The sequence below is a fragment of the Jaculus jaculus genome, chromosome 6 (assembly GCF_020740685.1).
Source record: "Jaculus jaculus isolate mJacJac1 chromosome 6, mJacJac1.mat.Y.cur, whole genome shotgun sequence".
NCBI classification, from domain to species: domain Eukaryota; kingdom Metazoa; phylum Chordata; class Mammalia; order Rodentia; family Dipodidae; genus Jaculus; species Jaculus jaculus.
This window is the reverse complement of record NC_059107.1, coordinates 82,001,123-82,022,718: the sequence shown is the minus strand read 5'-3', so window position 1 is coordinate 82,022,718 and position 21,596 is coordinate 82,001,123. Positions and strand designations below refer to the sequence as shown.

Here is a 21,596-nt window from a genome sequence, read left to right as displayed (position 1 = left end):
CCCATGAGGAGACTGGTCAAAACTTTACAACTAAAATTCCTGCATTTCATGTTCTACATGAGAAAACCAGATTGCTACTTAGTGAAGCTGAGATTTTGCTCATAGTCACTGTTTAGAGAAATAAAGCCAGTCTTGAAAGCAGTTCCATCCCTTAACACCATTCATTTACTTTCTGAAAAATCTTTAGTCTTTAGTGTAATTAATCTTCTAAACTTCTCAGTTTCTGTAATTTACAGCTGTTTTTTCCAAAGGACTGGAGATATAGGGGTGTTCCTATTCATGCTATGACCATTTTAGTTATTTTGGTAATATTCTTTTCAGATTATGCTCTCATAGTATAACTGTATACCTTTAGTATATACCAGTAAATGTAGGTTATATCCTTGTGAAATATCTAGTCTAAAATAGAAAATATAACAAAAAAATTACAATTTTGTCAGGAAAGAATGATTTAACATTTTAAAGATATTTTGTACACATGAACTTTTAAATAGTTTTTAACATTGGTAGTAATAGACATATAATATTAAATATGCTATATAATATTCTTTAACAGTAGAGAGGATATATTATATTCTTTTTGTTGTTGTTGTTTTTTTGTTTTTTTCAAGGTAGGGTCTCACTCTGGCTCAGGCTGACCTGGAATTCACTATGTAGTCTCAGGGTGGCCTCAAACTCACGGTGATCCTCCTACCTCTGCCTCCTGAGTGCTGGGATTAAAGGCATGCGCCACCACGTCTGGCTTGGGATATATTATATTCTTATATCTCATGTTTATTACATAAAATATAAAGGTACTAGGATGTATATACTTTGTAAAGGATAAGCCTGTGTTTATTGATGCTTCATCCCCCTTTCTCTGCACCTTCATGAAGCTGTTCTACTTATTTATTTATTTATTTGCAAGGCGAGAGAGGGAGATGAGGGAGGGAGGGAGGGAGGGAGGGAGGGAGGGAGGGAGGGAGGGAGGGAGGAGAAGGAAGAGAGAGAGAGAAAGAGAGAGACAGAGATGGAGAGGGAGAGGGAGAGAATGTAAGCACACCAGGTCCTCTAGCCACTGCAAACAAACTCCATGCTCTACTTTGTGCATCTGGCTTTATGTGGGTACTGGGGAATTGAACTTTGGTCATTAGGCGTTGCAGGCAATTGCCTTAACTGCTGAGCAATCTATCCTGTCCTGAAGCTGTTCTTTGACTTAATATCCTTCTTCTCAACTTTGAGTATTATACAAAAATGTTTCCTCTGCTTTCTGAAAATATACTTATCTGTTTTTTGCTAGAATGTTCACTTCTCAAGACAGTTTTTATCATCCTCAGATGAACTATAATTGTAATCAGCAAAAAATCATGGAAATATCATGATTAGTTCAAGCAGAAGATGGTTCTGCCTTAGGAAATGATTTGATCAGTCATTTCAGTAGATGAATCTGCTGATGAGTCTAAGCCTTTACAGAAGTGTTAAATCCCATTTCATACTTCTCATCAAATGACAAAAAGCACTACTGCTAGGCCTTTTTCTAAGAAAACCCTGCATGAAACTACTCACTTTCACTATGAGCATAGTCATCAGAGTCAAGTGCATATTTTGATTGGACTTATACTACCTGACTGTCAATATTGGACTATCACCACAGGACTATCATCACTGGATTATCACCAGTGGGCTATCATTACTGGACTATTGCCATGAGAGTAGCACCACTGGGCTATCACCACAGGCCTGTCACCACTGGGCTATTAACATTGGACTTTTAAGCTTAGCTCCTTAAATGCTCTGTTTTTAGATATTCACAAATATTTTCCTACTGCTCATGAGATATCTGTTTCCCTTCCAAAAGAGTAGCTGAAATTCTCTTTGAAGATATAATCATGTTGCCTTCTACCCTAGAATGTCTTAAGGGCTTCACATCACACTTAGAATGCCACCCAGAACACTCTGCCAACACCTCCCATGGCAGAGTCTGCCTGTCTCCTTGTGCCTTTTTGGTCTATTTTCCTTGCATCTGTCTGTCTGTAGCCACACTTGTCTTGAGCATCCAGATTTCTTCCAAGCTTAGGGCTTTTGCATTGTCATGGAGACAATGTTTTTTCTTCCCTCCAGATTATTGGATAGATCACCCCGTCCCTTTATTACCTTGTCTTCTGTACAGGTACCTCAGGGCAAGGTACCTGCCACTCTCACTGAAACCAGGTGCCCACACCTCTTCCTTCCTTATCAGCTTTCCCTCATTTCCTTTGCTCTATTACCTCAAGATAGTATCAACATGTAACAAAATGTCATATTTTGTTATATGTTTGCTTATTGATTTTGCTACCTGCCTTTGGAATGAAAGTGATAAGGGAGTTGTTTAAAGGAAATGAAATTTGCTTTGATGATTTTATAAGTTGATTCTCTTAAAATTACCAGTAACCCTCTTCCAGGCTAAACTTTTCAGTACAAACAAATTTGTCAAAGTCCTAGTTTGTGACAAATAAATATAGCTGTGCTTGGGGCATGGTCTTATAGAGATAATAAATTAAAATTAGATCATCAGGATGGAACTTAATCTGATATAACTGGTGTCATTATAAACAGAAAAACCTTCACACAGGGAATGCCATATGAACACACTGGGATCAAACAGCCACCTTACCTCCCATGGAGAGAAACCTAAGAGGAAATTATTTCTGGGCTTCTAGCAACTAAATAGCAACTAATCATTAAGCTTAATCCCAACAGTAACAAAATTCTAAAGTCACATGTTTGCTTGACAAAGAATTTGAAAAGGAATTAATGCTAGATATAATTTAATGATACAATGCTGCCATTGGATAATTAACATTCAAGTACATGTAATATCTTGCCCTTTTCATCATATAACTTTATTATCTGTAGGTAATTTTTGTCCTATGGTTTCAATGGTATAGTTAAAAATATCAATACATTTTCCAGTGAATAGAATTAGTAGTTAGAAGTCTTTTGTTAATTTTATGTAGAATTTCTAAACAATCTATGTTTGGCAGGTTATTCTGGATTGTCTGATGGTAGGCAGGTGTAGTGCTTTGATTCAGATGTCCCCCATAAACTAAGGTGTTCTGGATGCTAGGTTTCCCAGCTGATGGCAAATGGAAATTAAAGCCTCATGGAGGTGGTATATTTTGGGGGGCAGGTTTATGGGTGTTATAGCCAGTTTCCCCATGCTAGTGTTTGGCACATTCTCCTGTAGCTATTGTCCACCTTATGTTGGCCAGGGGGTAATGTCCACCTTCTGCTCATGCCACCGTTTTCTTTGCCATCATGGAACTTCCCCCTTCAGCCTGTAAGCCAAAATAAACCTCTTTTATTCTTTGTTAGCCCTGGTTACAAGGAGAGATAAGAGAGGGATATCCCTTGGGTGATTTCTACTAGTAATACAAACCTGACTGCAACAGTTATGTTGGTACTGAGGAGTGGTGTCATTTGCTGCTAGACACCTGAGTGTGTGGCTTTGGCCTTGTGGAGCTGATTTTCAAGTGGATTGTGGAAGTATTTTAAATCTTTGGTCTAAGATATGCCTTGAAGTGCTGTAATTACAGCCTGATAGAATATTCTGGTTAGAGGTGAAAGACATGAATGCAGTAAGAACTGTGGAGTGTGAGCTTTGGCTTATGAAGGTGAGAAAGAGCTTTGCCTGGACTGGGCTAGGAGCAGTTTGTGTGAGAGCTTGTTGTTATGCCCATGTCCTGAGAACTTGTGCAGGGTTGCTTTGGGTAGAAATGGATGTATGTGAGCAGACGAATATAGCACAAAAAAAAAAAAAAAAAAAAGAAATCTTTGGGACAAAACTTTTGCCTGCTGAGCTGAAATTGTATGAGATTACAACCTTTGAGACTGAGTCAGCTGACCTGCATTTGGGCAATAAGAAGAATGTAGACTCTTTTTTCTTTCTTTTTTATTCTTTTGGTTTTCCTTGGCAGGGTCTCACTCTAGCCCAGGCTGACCTATAATTTACTATGTAGTCTCAGAGTGGCCTCAAACTCATGGCAATTCTCCTACCTCTGCCTCCTAAATGCTGGGACTAAAGGCATGTGCCACTATGCCTGGCTCGGATGTAGAATCTTTTGAAGGGGGCTTAGTGCTCAATGAGTGTTCTGTTCTTCGAAGTTTGCTTTATTACCTTCTGGATTAACAAATTGGCATCTTACCTGGTATTATAGAATATTAAAAATGCAGGAAAGAGAGGGTCATTGAATTTGCAACTTGGTCTTGTGTTTTGGAAATGGCTATGGGCAGTATGAAGCAGGTTTGCTGGTTGCCTGCATGGAGACCCGATGGAGCCAAGAAGATGAACTGTGGCTTATCGTAGAGACCCAGTGAAGGTGCTGGGACCACGCAGTGATGGCTGTCAAGGAAAGCTGCTGGCCCTGGATGTTTTCCAGGACTGTGAGTAGCCTAGCTGGAGGGGGCAGAATTGGAATTCCAGAGACTTGTTGCTGGTTAGAATTATTAGACTTGGTGATTTGTCACTGGCTAGAGTTGTTAGACTTGGAATTATAGAGTTTGATGTTTGCCCTGTTTAAATCCTATATTGGTTGAATGTTTCTTTGCTATGCCCAATGCCATCTTTTGCAGTGTGAATGTTTATTCTGTGCAATTATGAGTTTTGGGGGGATTTTTTTTTTTGGTATTATGGCTCAGTTAAAAACCCGTTGGACTATGGGGATGCATGAACATCACTGGAAATGATAAAAGCTATGGGGAAATTTTAAAGTTGGGTGAATGCATTGCATTTTACATCATATAATGGTTATCAGTTTATGTGGGCCAGAGGGAGAATGTGGTAGTTTGATTCAGGTGTCCCCCATAAGCTTAGGTGTTCTGGATGCTAAGTTCCCAGCTGATGACAATTGAAAATTAGAGCCTCAGCTTCCGGTCAAGATGGCGACCGCCTAGCTGCACTACAAACAACGAGGGGAAAAAAGGCAAGTATTCAAGGGAAATTAGGAACTTTTTGAAGACGGAGGGCACAGATTGGGATAAAAGAGGGAAGCACACACCCCCACGACCCACGCCCCGCCACCCCGCCCGTGGCGAACAACTGCATCGGGCGCGGCCCCGCGCCCAGCGGCCCGGCGCCCCGTGCACACCAAGCCCCACGCGCCCCGGCGGCCCAGTGCACCCCACAACCCCCGTGCACCACGCCCGCCGCACCCCCCGCACCCTCCCAGCGCGCCCCTCCCCCCCAGCGTGCCCCACGCTCCCTATCCACACACGGCAGACACGGCCCGAGCGAACCAACGCTTCCCGCGTCCCGGGCGCCCAGGCCTGCCCCACGCCCCCGCACGCCCAAGACCCCAGCACCCCACCCCCGCGTGCCTTGAGACCACCCCATGCCCACCCCACCCTCCCACACGCCCCACCCCCCGCGCGTTCCTTGCTCTCTATCCACACACAGCAGGCACGCCCCAAGCGCCCCGTGCCCCGGGTGCCCAGGTGTGCCCCACACCCCTGCGCCCCCTGCGCGCCCTGAGACCCCCACGCCCCACCCCCACGCGCCTCGAGCCCCCCCCGCGCGCCCCGCCCCCGCCTCCCCCCCCCAGCGCGCCCAACGCTCCCTACCCACACGCGACAGGGGCGCTCAAAGCACCCCGCAGCGTCCAGCGCTCGGGCGCCCAGGTGTGCCCCACGCCCCCCGCGTGCCCCGAGACTCCCCGCACCCCACCCCTGTGCTCCTCGAGCCCCCCCCGTGCACCCCACCCCCGCCGCGCGTCCAGACTGCCCCGCAGCATCCCGCAGCATCCAGCACTCCATCTTACCTCAGCGTGCTCCACGCCCCCTGCGCGACCCGCGACCCCCTGGACCCCCTCACCCCCCCCCCACGTGATCAGCCCCCTCCCCCCCTGCGAGTCCAGAGCACCCCACGGTATCCCACAGCGCCCTGCGCTCCTAGCTGCCCCCCCTCCCCTCACGCCCTGCTGTTCTCACATCACTTGCCGCCGGTCAATTTCTGCTGTGTCCTGATTCCGTACCCACATCATCTGCCTCTGCACTACAATTGCACGTGCAGCAGGCCCAACCCACAGCAAGAGCCATATAAGTCCACACTGAGTCACTAGCGCCAGCGCAGGTGCCATCCCCTACCTGTACATCGCCACCCATCCCCCACTCCCCTGAGGCGGAAGAGCACAGACTGTTTACAGACCCCAGTGTACCCAGCCAGAATCTAGGCACCTTCAAGGGTTGCTACCTCAGTCCCTTTTCAAGCTCAAAGGCAGGCAGCTTAGGTGCATTACTGGGTGAGAATTCAGGCAACTTTGGTGCCCCTGTCAGGCTATAGGTAGGAGGCTTTGGCAAGAGTGAGCAAAAACCCAGGCTGCTTACAACTGCCCCAGGCTGCCTTGGATTTGCATTAAGCTAGATCCCAGGCTGCTCCACCCACCTACCTGCCCATACACTGACATGGGTAGACCACAGCGCAAAAGAAATAACACGAAAAATAAAATGGAAGAAAATCCAGACAGATCACCCAGTCTAACAAGGATCACAACAAACCAAAACATAGAAGAGTGTTTAGGATCAGAACATCAAGTGGAAGCAATGAACAATGCAACCCTGACCAAACTACTGCTAGATCTGACAGGAAAGCTACAAAGGATAGATAATCGTATGGATGATACCATCACTAAGCTAGAGCAATATGACAAGACACTGGAAGGAATTCAAAGAGAGCTAAGAGAGTTGAGGGAGAATGAAAAAAAAGAGGACCTTAAAAATCAGCTGGCCACACTAAATGAAAACATAAAGAAATGCAAGGATGATTTCCAAGAATCATCAAGAAAATCAGAAAATGAGACAAAAAGGGAGCTGGACAAAGCGATGGAAGTGATACATAGGAAAGTAGTAGAAAATGCAAACTTAATTGAACAAGTCCAAAACTCACTAGAGGCTCTCAAGAATAGAGTCAGCAAAGTGGAAGATAGAAATTCTGATCTGGAAGACAGGATGGAAGAAACAGTTCGAGAGTCCAAAAATTTCAGTAAGTTCAAAAGTTCCTGTGAACAGAACATGAGAGAAATGTGGGATACACTTAAACGTCCTAATATCAGAATCATTGGAATACCAGAAGGAGAAGAATTTCAGACCAAAGGCATGGAGAACGTATTTAACACAATAATTGAAGAAAACTTCCCCCGTCTCTTAAAAGAAAGGCCCATCAAGATTCAAGAGGCAAACATAACTCCTAACCGACTAGACCAAAGGAGAAACTCCCCAAGGCATATTATCATTAAGACTCTAAACATTGACACCAAGGAAAAAATCCTAAAAGCAGCTAGGGGAAAACAGCACACCACTTTCAAAGGAAACCCCATCAGAATTACCTCAGACTTCTCAATGGAAACCCTGAAAGCTAGAAGGGCCTGGAATGATACTCTCCAAACTCTAAGAAACTATGGCTTTCAACCCAAACTACTCTACCCAGCAAAAGTCTCCCTTATAATAGATGGTGAAAGGAAAACTTTCCATGATAAAACTCAGCTTTACAATTATATGAACACAAAACCAAACCTACAGAAAGTACTCCAGGAAATGCTCCACAGAGAAGAAACAAATAACCAAACACAAATGCCTACAAGAAGAAGATCACAGCAATCAAACCAAGAGTAGATACAAAAAAAAAAAAAAAAAATTCCATGGAAATGCCAACACACCTCTACCACCACAAAATGACAGGGATCAAATCAAATCTCACAGTCATCACCCTAAACATTAATGGCCTTAATTCACCCATCAAGAGACACAGGCTAACAGGGTGGATCAAAAAATTAGACCCCTCAATCTGCTGCCTTCAAGAAACCCACCTTACCACTAAAGACAGAAACCTCCTCAGGGTGAAAGGGTGGAAAACAATATTCCAAGCAAATGGGAATAAGAAACAAGCAGGTGTAGCTATATTAATATCAGATAAAGTTGACTTCAAACCAAAAACAATCAAAAAAGACAAAGAAGGCTACTTCCTACTTGTAAAGGGAATAATCCATCAAGAGGATATTACAATCATAAATCTGTATGCACCAAACACAGGGGTACCGCAGTTCATAAAACAAAACCTACTTGACAATAAAACAGAAATAACCACCAACACCATCATAGCTAGGGACTTTAAGACACCATTATCAGTAATAGACAGATCATCCAAACAGAAGCTCAACAGGGAAGTAAGAGAGCTCAACAAAACCATAGAGCACTTAGACCTAACAGACATCTACAGAACTTCCACCCCAAATCCACAGACTACACATTCTTCTCAGCAGCCCATGGAACATTCTCGAAAATAGACCATATACTGGGTCACAAAGATAGCCTCCACATATTTAGGAAAATCGACGTAATTCCCTGCATGATATCAGACCATAATGCTATATTCCTAGAAATCAACAACAAAAAAACCAACAAGAGCCCCAACGGCAACTGGAAACTGAATAGCACACTCTTAAACAATAAATGGATAGTGGATGAAATAAAAAATGAAATTGCAAAATTCCTGGAATTGAATGACAATGAAAACACATCATACCAAAACTTGTGGGACAGAATGAAGGCAGTCCTCAGGGGAAAATTCATAGCACTCAATGCCTTCATAAAAAAGACAGAAAAATCCCAAATCAATAGCTTAACCATCCACCTAAAGGCATTGGAAAAACAAGAAAAATCCAACCCAAAGACCTCCAGAAGGAAGGAAATAATTAAAATCAGAGCAGAAATTAATGAATTGGAAACCAAGGAAACAATTAAGGCAATTGACAAAACAAAGAGCTGGTTCTTTGAAAAAATAAACAAGATTGACAAACCTCTGGCCAATTTGATCAAGCAAAAAAAGGAGAGACTCCAAATTAACAAAATTCAAAATGAATAAGGAGAGATTACAACAGACATCAGTGAAATCGGCAGAATCATCAGGACTTATTTCAAAAACCTCTACTCCACAAAACTGGAAAATGTGGAGGAGATGGATAAATTCCTGGATGCATATCATCTACCAAAGCTAAACTCAGAGCAGATCAACCACCTCAATGAACCCATCACGCTCATGGAGATTGAAAAAGTAATAAAAAACCTCCCAAGAAAGAAGAGTCCAGGACCAGATGGATTCCCAGCCGAATTTTATCAAACCTTCATGGAAGAACTCAAACCAATCTTCCTAAAACTGTGCCACACAATTGAAGAACAGGGAAAACTACCCAACTCCTTCTATGAAGCTAGTATCACCCTAATCCCAAAACCAGGCAGAGACGCCACAAGAAAAGAAAACTATCGGCCTATTTCCCTAATGAACATAGACGCAAAGATCCTCAACAAAATTCTCGCAAACCGAATCCAACAACACATCAAAAGCATTATCCACCTTGACCAAGTGGGATTTATCCCAGGAACACAAGGGTGGTTCAACATACGAAAATCTGTCAATGTAATACACCACATAAAGAAGCTTAAACATAAAAATCACATGATCATTTCGATAGATGCAGAAAAGGCCTTTGACAAGATACAACATCACTTCATGATCAAAACATTGGAGAGAATCGGCATGGCCGGTTCACATCTTAATATAATAAAGGCAATATACAAAGCTCCAAAGGCCCAAATAATTCTTAATGAAGAGAGAATGGAGGAATTCCCATTGAGATCAGGAACAAGACAGGGATGTCCTCTCTCACCTCTGCTTTTCAATATAGTTCTGGAAGTCCTAGCCCAAGCAATAAGGCAGGAGAAGGAAATAAAAGGGATACAATTTGGAAAGGAAGAGGTTAAGTTAGCTCTATTCGCTGATGACATGATTGTATATGTAAGAGACCCGAGAGACTCCATCCCAAAACTCCTGAAGGTGATTAACTCCTATAGCAAAGTAGCAGGATACAAAATCAATGCACAAAAATCGGAAGCATTTCTGTATGCAAATGACAAAGACACAGAAAAAGAAATAAAGGACATAGTCCCATTTTCAATAGCAAAAAATAAAATAAAATACCTTGGAATAAAGTTAACCAAGGAAGTAAAAGATCTATACAATGAAAATATAAAAACTCTCAAAAAAGAAATTGAGGAGGACTTGAAACGATGGAAAGACCTCCCATGTTCCTGGATAGGCAGAATTAACATTGTGAAGATGACAATCCTACCAAAGGCAATATATAGATTTAACGCAATTCCAATTAAAATCCCTACAATGTTCTTCACAGATATAGAAAAAATGATCTCAAATTTCATATGGAAAGGCAGAAGGCCTCGCATATCCAAACATATCCTCAGCAAAAGAAATACCTCTGGTGGCATCACCATACCCGATATAAAGTTATACTACAAAGCCATAGTAATAAAAGCAGCATGGTACTGGCATAAAAACAGGAGTATAGACCAATGGAATAGACTTGAGGACCCGGATTTTGGGCCAAGCAACTATAGCTACTTGATATTCGACAAAGGCCCAAACAATATAGACTGAAAAAAAGATAGCATCTTCAGCAAATGGTGCTGGAAAAACTGGATAACCACATGCAGGAAACTAAAACTTGATCCACACATTTCACCATGCACAACACTCAAATCCAAATGGATCAAAGACCTCAACATAAGACCAGAAACTCGAAAACTACTGGAAGAAAATTTAGGAAGTACTTTCCATGATATAGGAATGGAAAAAGACTTCCTGAATAAAACCCCAGTGGCTCAAGTTCTTAAACAGTCACTCAACCATTGGGATCATATGAAGCTGAAGAGTTTCTTTACAGATAAGCATATAATAAACAAAGCCAATAGAATACCCACAGAGTGGGAGAAAATATTTGCAGGTTATCCAACTGATAGAGGCCTTATCTCTAGAATTTACAAAGAACTCAAAAGTCTAAACAATAAGAAGACAAATACCCCACTCACAAAATGGGGCACAGAGTAAAACAGGCAATTCACAGAGGAAGAAATACAAATGGCAAACACACACCTAAGAAAATGTTCATCATCCCTAATCATCAGAGAAATGCAAATTAAAACAACTATGAGATTCCACCTTACCCCAATAAGGATAGCCAACATCAAAAGGTCAAATGAAAATAAATGCTGGCAAGGATGTGGAGAAGCAGGGACACTCATTCACTGTTGGTGGGAATGCAGGATGGTACAACCACTTTGGAAAGCAATATGGAGACTCCTGAAAAAGCTGACTATAGAAATACCAACAGACCCAGTTATACCATTACTGGGCATGTACCCTAAAACCTTCAAACCAAAAGCCAGAGAGATTTGCTCAACCATGTTTGTAGCAGCTCAATTCGTAATAGCTAAAAGCTGGAATCAACCCTGATGTCCATCATTAGAAGAATGGATAACAAAGATGTGGTATATCTACACAATGGAATTCTATACAGCAGTAAGAAAAAACGACATAAAGAAATTTGAGGAAAAATGGTTGATCCTGGAACAGATCATTCTCAGCGAACTTACCCAATCACAGAAAAAAAAATCGACACATAGTCTCACTCATCTGCAACACCTAACCTGAATTTGCCCAAGATGCCTTACATACCCAGCAAGTACCTCATGGACTAGACAATAAGATGGATGGGAGGGTGGGGAGGGAATCAAAGGGTGGAAAACAGTAATCCGGACCCAAACGGCAATGGTACCATAAAATTCTACTTCCTAAAAGACAGACCAAATGACTGAACCTTCACTAGTCCCTTACAGGAAACACCTGAACCACAAGACACTGGAGAGGGTAGGATCAAGACTGACCTAAATCTCCTACATCTTCCTTCCCTCCCTTTCCCCCTCTCCCCTCTATCTCTCTCCTCTCTAACTCTTGTATATTAGTTATCTTTTTCCTCAATTTCTTAGTGGACACTGACCTGTAACCCCCACTTCCAGCTTGGGCCTACAATCCACAATGAGCTTTTGATCAGAGAAACCTACAAGGTTTCCCAAAACAATGACAGACTTCTGTCAGAGTAATTGATGACCCACCAAAGGCCAGTGGTAAGACCCTATTGCTGAAGACTCCATACGCAGCTGACACGTAAAATGGAATGACATGGCCGGAAGCCAGGAGAGAGTCAGTCCCCAGACAGTCAGCGTGTCTAGTGCCAGAAGGTGCTACATAGGCGACTGGGGGAAGTGACCAAGATCTGTCCAAGCAACACATTGTTTAACCTAAGTAGCAACAATTAACCGGATGTGATACCCACACAAGTGCAATAGTGGTACACAGCCATGGTGAGGACTCAACTGCTCTTGATTTGGCTAACTGATCCACTGAGTGGTACTAGACCCTTAGCTGGAGCTGGGAAACACGTCAGAACCATACCCAAACACAAGCCCACTCTACAATATCAAGCTACCATCAATCACGGGGTATAAGAGGGCCTACACCTATCAAACTGTCTGTCAAAAAAGTAAGTGTTATCTCAATTTTCTGGGTGCTAACTTACTCTCTGTTGGAGAATCTGCTTCTCTTTTCCAGATAGATGCAGATCCTAAGAAGAGAGCTGCCCCAACATACCTCAGAAGGGGCCCAACTGAAACTAAGGACAACTGGCGAAATAAGCAAGGGTGATGTTTTCCTGTGAACTGGATACCAGCACAAAGGGGAAGGAGATCAATGCAGAGAAAAATCAACTCCTACCAAATCAGAGAGCCAGAGCCTCAGAGGCCCCCAACACCTCAGCACTGAAGCAGACCAAAAATGAACCCAACATGGCTCAGGGAAATCTTGCGGAAGAGGGGGCGGAAAGAATGTCAGAGTTACATGTTGGGTCATGATTTTCAGAGACATTTATCATACTAATAACTTGGGGCTAACTCCACAATGCATGACCCATTTTCAATAACAAGGAGGGTCTAATAGGAGGGGGTAGATCACAGATGAGCCTAAATAATGGTACCAAACTGCCTGTATTTACTGAAAAGAAAACTAATAAATTAAATTTAAAAAAAAAAAAAAAGAAAATTAGAGCCTCTGGCAGCAGTGTATTGATGGGAGTAGCCTTATGGATGTTATAGCCTGTTTTTCCTTGCCAGTGTTTGGCACACTGTCCTGTTGCTATTGTCCACCTTATGTTGGCCATGGGGGTGATGTCCATCCTCTGCTCATGCCATCATTTTCCCTGTCATCTTGGAGCTTCCCCCTTGAGCCTGTAAGCCAAAATAAACCTCTTTTTTTTCCATAAGCTGCTCTTAATTGGGTGATTTCTACCAGCAATATGAACCTGAGTGCAATAGCAGGCAAGCCTACTTATTTTTAGGAAAAGGGTGCTGTTTTCTGGTGGAAATCTCACACCTTGTCTCTTTCAGCACACTTCTCTCTGTCTCTGTCTTGAGAGGAACTGCTAATTTTCCCAGACTCTGGCCACGAAAGGCGTCAGAGGAAGAGTTGGAAGGCAGTGGCCCTCAGCTGTGCCAGAGACTACTACCCAGGAGGAGACAGTATGCTCATGTACCCCTACTAGTGCCGTTTGCAGGTACCACCAGTGGGTACCCTTTCAACTGCAATCTCTTACTTTCTCAAAGCCAGCAGTCAGTTTTAAATCAAACCAAAGATCTGCTTTCTTTTTAAGATCACAACTCAATATTTGGTGAAAATATTTAGATGTGGCACATGTCTCCTGACAGGACCCTCACTGATAAATAAGATAAAAGAAAGAACTTTGTAGCAATATATGGCTTTATATCTTGAGCTCAGTCTTCGTGGAAACTAGGTCAAGCATTGTAGAATTCACCACAGACCTATAAGTCCAAGGGCTCAGACAGAAGCAGGACCTGAGGAGATAAACTACCCTGCACACTTCACCAGGGACCCAGCTGAAACCACAGAAGACTTGGGGAAATGAGCAAGAGTGCTATTTTCTCTGTGAACCTGATATCTGCACATGGGTGAAGGAGACAGATACTGAAGACACTCAACACCTACAAAACCAGAGATGCAGAGGCTCTTAAGAGCCCATCACTGAAGTAGACTTAAAAGGCACCCAACATAGCTCAGAGAATTTCACAGAGGAGGGGGGCAGAAAGATTGTTAGAACCACAGTTGGGACATTATGCACAGAGATATTGCCTCTTCTCCATAACTGACAGCTGCCCCCACAAGGCATGACCCACAACCCACAATCCTCAAGGGGATACCTGGCATTCCCAACTAGGAGGTTCCCTTTGGAGGAGTAGCAGGGATGAGGGAAATGATAGTACCAACAAGTGTTTACATACTGAGTATGTCCATAACTAATAAACATATGTGTGAATTGGATTGCATCTCTCATTTCAGGAAAACATGTCAGAATTTCCATTGAACTTAAAAGAAAGTGCAGAGTTATGAGAATATCCTTCAAAGAAGGAGTGAGGAAAATTCGAAAGGGTAGAAAATGGTAAGTGTCTGAGTTATATTTATGGCCAAAGCATTCATCACTTTGCTCCTCTTGTCTCATCATCCTCACCCCACACAACTCTGCAAACTGAAAACATAGTAGTCATAGTGGTCTCCTTCCTGCTTTTGGACCACATCAGGGTTTTGCTGCCATCATCCATCCTGGGACACTCGTTATTTTGTCACATAATGATATACTCTGCCTTTGAGTTCAGAATACATTATTTTCATAGGAAGGTTTGATTTGGTCATTTTACTCAAATCAGCTCTAACCTTTACTACTTTTTTCTTCACATCACAACCTGCTTTTTTCTTGTAATTTTTATTATTGCATGTTTTTCTCTTCACTGGGCTGCAAATATCTAGAGGGTTTGCTGCTACTATACCAGGTGCAAAGCAAAATATGGCATGGGTTCAGAAAGTGGTTATTGAACAAATCAATTTTCTGCAGAACAAAAATATTACAAAAACCTTCTGTGTTTAAGGTAAGCCTTCAGCTTATTGAAGGGGAAATGTTAATTGCATATTTTAATCCTAACATATAGCTCCATGGATTTAGGCAATTTAGAGTGTACTTCAGAAGCCAAAATTGTTTACTAGAAAACAAATCTTAGAAGATTGTTTTAAATCTTTCTTCCTATTATAATGTTTTTCACTGAGGAACTTTTCAACCAAATTATTTATAAGTTTACATAAATGAGCAAAATAAAATACTGAGCCTAGTGTGTGAACTTGCTAGTATCTGACAGAAGCTTTAGGGAAGATTTGAAGAAAATTCAGGTTAGTTTAGAAGTAGAGGGGCTGTACTTCTAGAACCAGAGGAAAGTTCCTGAAGTGCAGGTAAGCACTGGGGCTTCTGGGACCAAACACCCAGATCACTCACTTTTGTGATCCATCATCAAGGTGTGAATCACTTCTTGATACCTAATTTAGTAGCTCACAAAATATTACTTCATCCAAATAATTTATCCTCCACTTTCATGCTTGTTAGCAAGTACGAGTATACAACATCTAGTTGTTGTTAAAAGCTTTGAGATGTTATTTATGATTGAGTGGTAACAGGGACTTCTATTTCAGAGTTAAATTAAATATAAATTAACTTACAACCACGAAACATAGGCTGTATTCATCTACCTGAACTCTCGGATGTGCCTCACTCAAAGCATAGTTAAAGAGTATTTGGTTATTTGAACATGGGGTAGGTAGAGTGTGCATTACCTGAATAATTTCTGATTGGGCCTAAATCACAAATAGAATTAATTATATTATGATGTTAGAATTCCAATAAAGCCATTCAGCTATAATATTATTGGAAAATAATATACCATTCCAAATATTCAAACTTGTAATTTATTCACAACATTCTAATTCTTCAAATGATAGAGGATATTTTAAAAGTTACTGATTTAGGGATTATTGCATTACATAGTGTTGTGTCATTAAGGAAAGCAGGAAAAGTAGACTTCAAATCACCATGTCTATTACCTTCTTCCTCCACATACACTGTTTCATACATGAGTAGATGTTCAAGATAATTTTGGCTTTAGAAAATACTCATATTGTTGAGTGTCATTTAAGGCCATTGCCAGCTACATAGTAAATTGAAAGCCAACATGGGCTATTTGAGACCCTGTCTAAAAAGTATACACTAATAATGTCTATATAAGATGCTGGCAAAAGTTATTATGTTAATATAGTATTTTAACTTAGTAATGTATCTGTTAAATCTCATCTTCCTACCATCCTTTCATCTCTCTATACTGTGCTACTTTGGAACTGGAAAAGTAAGTCTGTCAGTGAAGGAGTTAAACATGCAAGCATTCTACCTAGAAAGTGATTTCCCACTGTGTTCTCTTACAGTGAACTGAAGAGGGGAAAGCAGAGAGACAAAATGTGTTTTCCAGTTACCAAAAATAGCAGGTTGAATGTTTAGATTATATCATCCATGGCAACATCAGGATAAATTAAACATTTATTAGAAAACATAAAATCAACAAAATGAATATATAGTAACCTTAAATCAAATGTAAAAGTTGCCTTGTTCTTTCGAATCTAGCCTAGACTTCACCACCATCTCTCTCTCAAGTCCAGACATCATCACTTATTAATCATTCTTTGGCAAGAATCTCATAATTCATCTCTTTATATGTCTTACTCTCCTACCAAACGCATTTCTCAGAACCTCTAATATAATTTTTATGTAAGAAAATCTAATCCTATTTCTCCCATCATAAAAAGTTTCAAATGATACTCCCTACCTTCGGGAAGAAATCCAGGCTAAAATATCCTTAAAAGATATCTTTGCTTTGGCTAATATAGGTACCATCTATTCAAAAGTAAAAATGAATTGTCCAATAACACCTCCTGACAGCCCATTGGTATAGTGAAGAAATTCAAAAGTGATTTTCGAAAAGTGTCATTGTGAAATGTGAAATTGCATAAATATATTAGTTATGATAAAAAGATTAAAGCCAAGGTAGCAATCTAAAAATGTATCACTTCCTAAAGCTACCAGTGCTATTGAGGTTCTGTCCCTTGTATGATTCTATATAATGTGCTACCAAACAATCCTTCCCTTCCTAAACAGTGAAATCACGTGTAAAGCCTGAGGTACATCATTGCTGCAGGGTGAGGATATTTACAGTACAGGTATAAGTAGACACTAACTAGAACTTTCTCCTGTCCCTGGAAAATCAGTATCTCAGCATTTGCCCACACATTGCTAGATGCCATCTATAGCCACTCTGATGACTGAGCATTTTTAGTCACTGTTCTGAATGTCAGAAGTGAGGACCTGCTTTGCTCAAGGAGTGAATGAAGATCAAATATGGAAGTGTCTGTCATCAAAACTCAGAGCTTAGAAAATTTTGCAAAAGTAAAGTGATACTATTTCCATTTGCCAAATGGAAATACAGTGATGTAAAAGGAGAACAGCACTTATAAAATGATAAGATCAAAGCCAAACACTTTTAATGAAATTGGTGATAAAGATAATGTTTTGCCTTATTATTTAAATTTAGCATGTTGAAAGATTACTTCAAAAATGTGCTCAAATTTATTACTTACAACTGAAGATTTTGGTGTAAATTGTATACATTTATTTGAAAGAATGTAATGTATAAATTTAAAAGAAATTTATAAAATCTTGAATAATATATGGAATATTTATGAATCAACTGATGGAATTTGATGTGGCATGATATTTTTTAACAAAAGCTAAGTAATATGAAATATGAACATAGGAATGACTATAAATAAACTGAAATTATTTAGCGGTATATGGAATGTGAATAATTTTCTTCTAACTCTTTTAAGCTTCTATTACTTATAAATTTGAGACCACAGACAAAATAATAATGTTTAAACTAAAAATAACAAAATGAATTTTTCCATTAATGTTGATTTTAAAAGGTGTATATGTGTCTAGTTAGGGCATATCTAACTAAAATATAGCATAAAGGTGAAGCTAACATGTTTGTACTATATCCTCTGTCAGTTGTGTTAAAAAATCCAATACTGGTTTAATATAAAATAACTTTCCTCTAGTTAACTATTCATCACTATTTTTCTAAATTAATAATTTGTCTTTTATTCAGCATTAAATAGTATTTTCATATTCTCTCATTAAAAATTTTATTCAACATAATGAAATTTAACTGGGTAGCAAACCCAAACTAGAAATCACTGCCTAAAATACATACATCAAAATCACTAATACAGTGAGACATATAGTTGGTAGAAGAGAAATGGGCATGTTAAAACAAAAGCCAAGAGAAGTGAGGCACAGCAGTGCATGCCTTTAATCCCAGGATTTGAGAAGCTGAGGTAGGAGGATTGCCATTAGAATGAGGACTGTCTGAGGCTACAGAGTGAGTTGCAGGTCAGCCTGGGCTAGAAAGAGACCCTTACTTTGAAAAATAAAAAACAAATGTGGAGGCAAGATAGTCAAAAGAGAAATAATGTAATCCTTTTATTTTATTAATATATTAGCATGTGTGTATAAGAAAACAGAAATTTGAAGAGCACTTAAAGTTATTCAGTAGATTTCCTTTTAAAATAAAAAACTGAATATTATTAACTTATAGGCCAATCAGTATACATGTCACTTTCAATACCTTATTTTTTTTAAAATATTTAGTGAACAAATATATATGAAAGGCAAATAGCATAATTACACACACATGCACACACATATCACAATCAAAACAGCACATCTATTTTCCTGTATGTTATACACTAGAACTCAACATGACAATAGAAAAAGTTTAAGTTTTTGACAACTAGTTCATAATTCATAAATGTGTGCTATATAGCAATTTACTTTTATGACACATGGAATGACACAGAAGGTTTCAGGGTATCCTTGGTTCTTGAAATCTCCTCAGAAAACATGTTGATGCTGGTCTGAATATCAATTCTAACTTTACTCTTGGATAACTACCTGCCAGAAAAATGTACAATACTTTTTATATGTCTTAAGCAATGACTTACCTGAAATTTTGACTTGAGATACCACTCCATCTCCCCCATCACTGTGTGCTCGAACCTCAACAACATACTCTCCATCTCTGGGGATTGGGACTTCTATGGAGTGTTTATGGGTTGAATACAGTTTACCATCATGCTGTCCATCAGGTCTATAGAGAATCTATAAAGTTCAAAAGAATGAATAAAGTCACAACAATGTCCCAATACTAACATTAGTATAAAGTTATAATTTTATCTATAATAAAAATAACATGAAAACTTGGTGGGAAATATACTTTATTTTCAATCCACAGAAATTGATTTCTGCTATCTCAGGGGTGGGTTATATTACTTAATGTGCAATAATCTTATGCACTTTTTGATCTGGCTGAAAATGAATGCATCCAAAGTATGTATCTTTGTTAGAAAAAATAAAATAAAATGAAACCTTGCTTATACATGGATGTGATCTCAAAATATTCTCTGTCAATTTTAAGGTTTTTTTGCATTATTTATAAAGCTTAGGGTCTGAGGCATTACAGAGAGTACATACTTTTAATTTACTATATTCTAGGTAACACTGACTTTGCAAAACAAAAGTAAATTCATGAATTTTCCTACTTAAGCACTGAATATCCTGCCATTTTATTCTTTTTCTTTTCTTTTGCTTTGTTTTTTGAGGTAGGGTCTTGCTTTAGCTCAAGCTTACCTGGAATTCTCCATGTAGTCTCAGAGGGGCCTCAAATTCAAAGTAATTCTCCTACCTCTGCCTCTCAAGTGCTGGGATTAAAGGCATGTGCCACCATGCTCGGCCATTTTATTCTTAAAAGCCATCATTCTATTAATCTTACCTGAGTTGGAATTTTCCTAAAAATCAATAAAAATTTTCATTTCAAAATTTATTATAATGCTATCTATGCCTTCTGATTCTGCTGCACAAATGGAATTTAAAAAGCTAAATGGATTTAATTGAAACACATCAAAAAACATAGTTAATTTGTGTATTAATTAGCATAATTAATTTGTACATATTAATCAGTGTTTGTAGGAATGAGGCCTGTGTGGAGTGTAATCTGGTGATCTTGTATTTACCTTATATCCCGTCACTGTAGATTCATTTGATAGTGCAACAACATGGTCCCAGGTGATTATGTAACGTGAACCAGATCTTACTGAACTGATGATCCTTGGTGGTTGGCTAGGAGCTGTGGGAAGTAGTGATATATAATAAGCAGTCACTATATGTCATTACAGTGCTGTGAATTACATCTTTTCTCACCCTGCTCACCTGAGTGGAAGGTTTTTCAATGCCTTTAAATTTGGAGTTATCTCCCAGTGCTTCCTGTTCTTTTCTTTATGGTGTCTTATCTGTACTTTCCCTCTGATTCACTAGATTTCTTTCTGTTAATCATGGCTAGCCTATATCTTATGCTCTCCTTCAAAGTGCTGGAATGACTTAAAATTCCATTTTTTCTCTGTCAATCTTCCCTAAATATTTAAATCTATCTATCTATCTATCTATCTATCTATCTATCTATCTATCTATCTATCATCTATCTATCATCTATCTATCCATCCACCTATCTAGCACCTATCTTCAGTTTCTAGTCTCAGTCTGTCTCTTGACCTTTAAATGTGTCTATATTCCTATCTCTAGTGGATTGTGTTACTTTGCAAATGTAATATGATCAAGATGAAAATTGACTATGGGCTGGAAATGACTTAGTAGTTAAGGCACTTGCTTGCAAAGCCTAAGGACCCAGGTTTGATTCCCAAGTGCCCACATACACCAGATGCACAACATAGTGCACGAATCTGGAGTTTGCAGTGGCAAGTGGCCCATGCATGCCAATTCTCTCTATATATCTGCATTTCTCTCTCTTAAATAAATAAAATATTTTGAAAAATAAAATTGACTATATACTTCCAAATCTGACTCCCATTATTTTTTGAAAATGACACAGGTATGTTCCAAGTTTCTCAAGAAAAAATACAATATTTCACCTTCTATTCTTCTCATTGTCCATACTGTATGATAGATATTAATGGTTCTCTTCTGCAGTAAAAGCATATAAACTAATTAGACTTACATGGTTTTACTTTAGCCCATCATTGTCCATTTCTCACATAAAAGTAAAAAGAATGTTCTAGACACCATAATTTGATAATCACATAGAGAATCATGCTTATCCCTCACCACGTCCTTTCATCAAGGGTATCTTTTTTTAAAAAAATATTTTTTGTTCATTTTTTATTTATTTATTTGAGAGTGACAGACACAGAGAGAAAGACAGATAGAGGGAGAGAGAGAGAATGGGCGAGCCAGGGCTTCCAGCCTCTGCAAATGAACTCCAGACGTGTGTGCCCCTTTGTGCATCTGGCTAACGTGGGACCTGGGGAACCAAGCCTCGAACTGGGGTCCTTAGGCTTCACAGGCAAGCGCTTAACCGCTAAGCCATCTCTCCAGCCCAAGGGTATCTTCTTAAAGATCTCCCAACTACTCAATTTGGCTCCCACCCAATACTCTCAATTTCATAAAATTATTCTATTTCCCTGTTGATATGACCATATGTATTTAACAGAGTTTTTGATTGTTTAGCAGTCTGGCTTGTCTTCTCTGTTTCCTTACCATGTAAAACTGTTGTAGGCATATAACATTACTAATAAACGAATTACTGGAAAGAATAAGAGAAATAATGTTTCATCTCAAAATTGTGAAACTGAGGTTTAAAGAGGCAAAGTGATTTTTTTTACTGTCACACAT

At 39.7% G+C, this 21,596-nt stretch overlaps 1 protein-coding gene across 4 annotated transcripts in view; it reads right to left on the bottom strand.

Moving 5' to 3' along the window:
- The window catches only part of Cntn1 (contactin 1), a 381,249-nt gene that overhangs the window by 31,580 nt on the left and 328,073 nt on the right, over positions 1-21,596 (bottom strand). For all 4 annotated transcript variants that reach the window (XM_045152150.1, XM_045152152.1, XM_004662174.2 and 1 more), the window contains 2 exons: positions 19,925-20,037; positions 18,857-19,013 (listed from right to left, as the gene is read on the bottom strand). In XM_045152150.1, the coding sequence (XP_045008085.1) occupies positions 18,857-19,013; positions 19,925-20,037 (270 nt within the window). The remainder of the gene's footprint in view (positions 1-18,856; positions 19,014-19,924; positions 20,038-21,596) is intronic.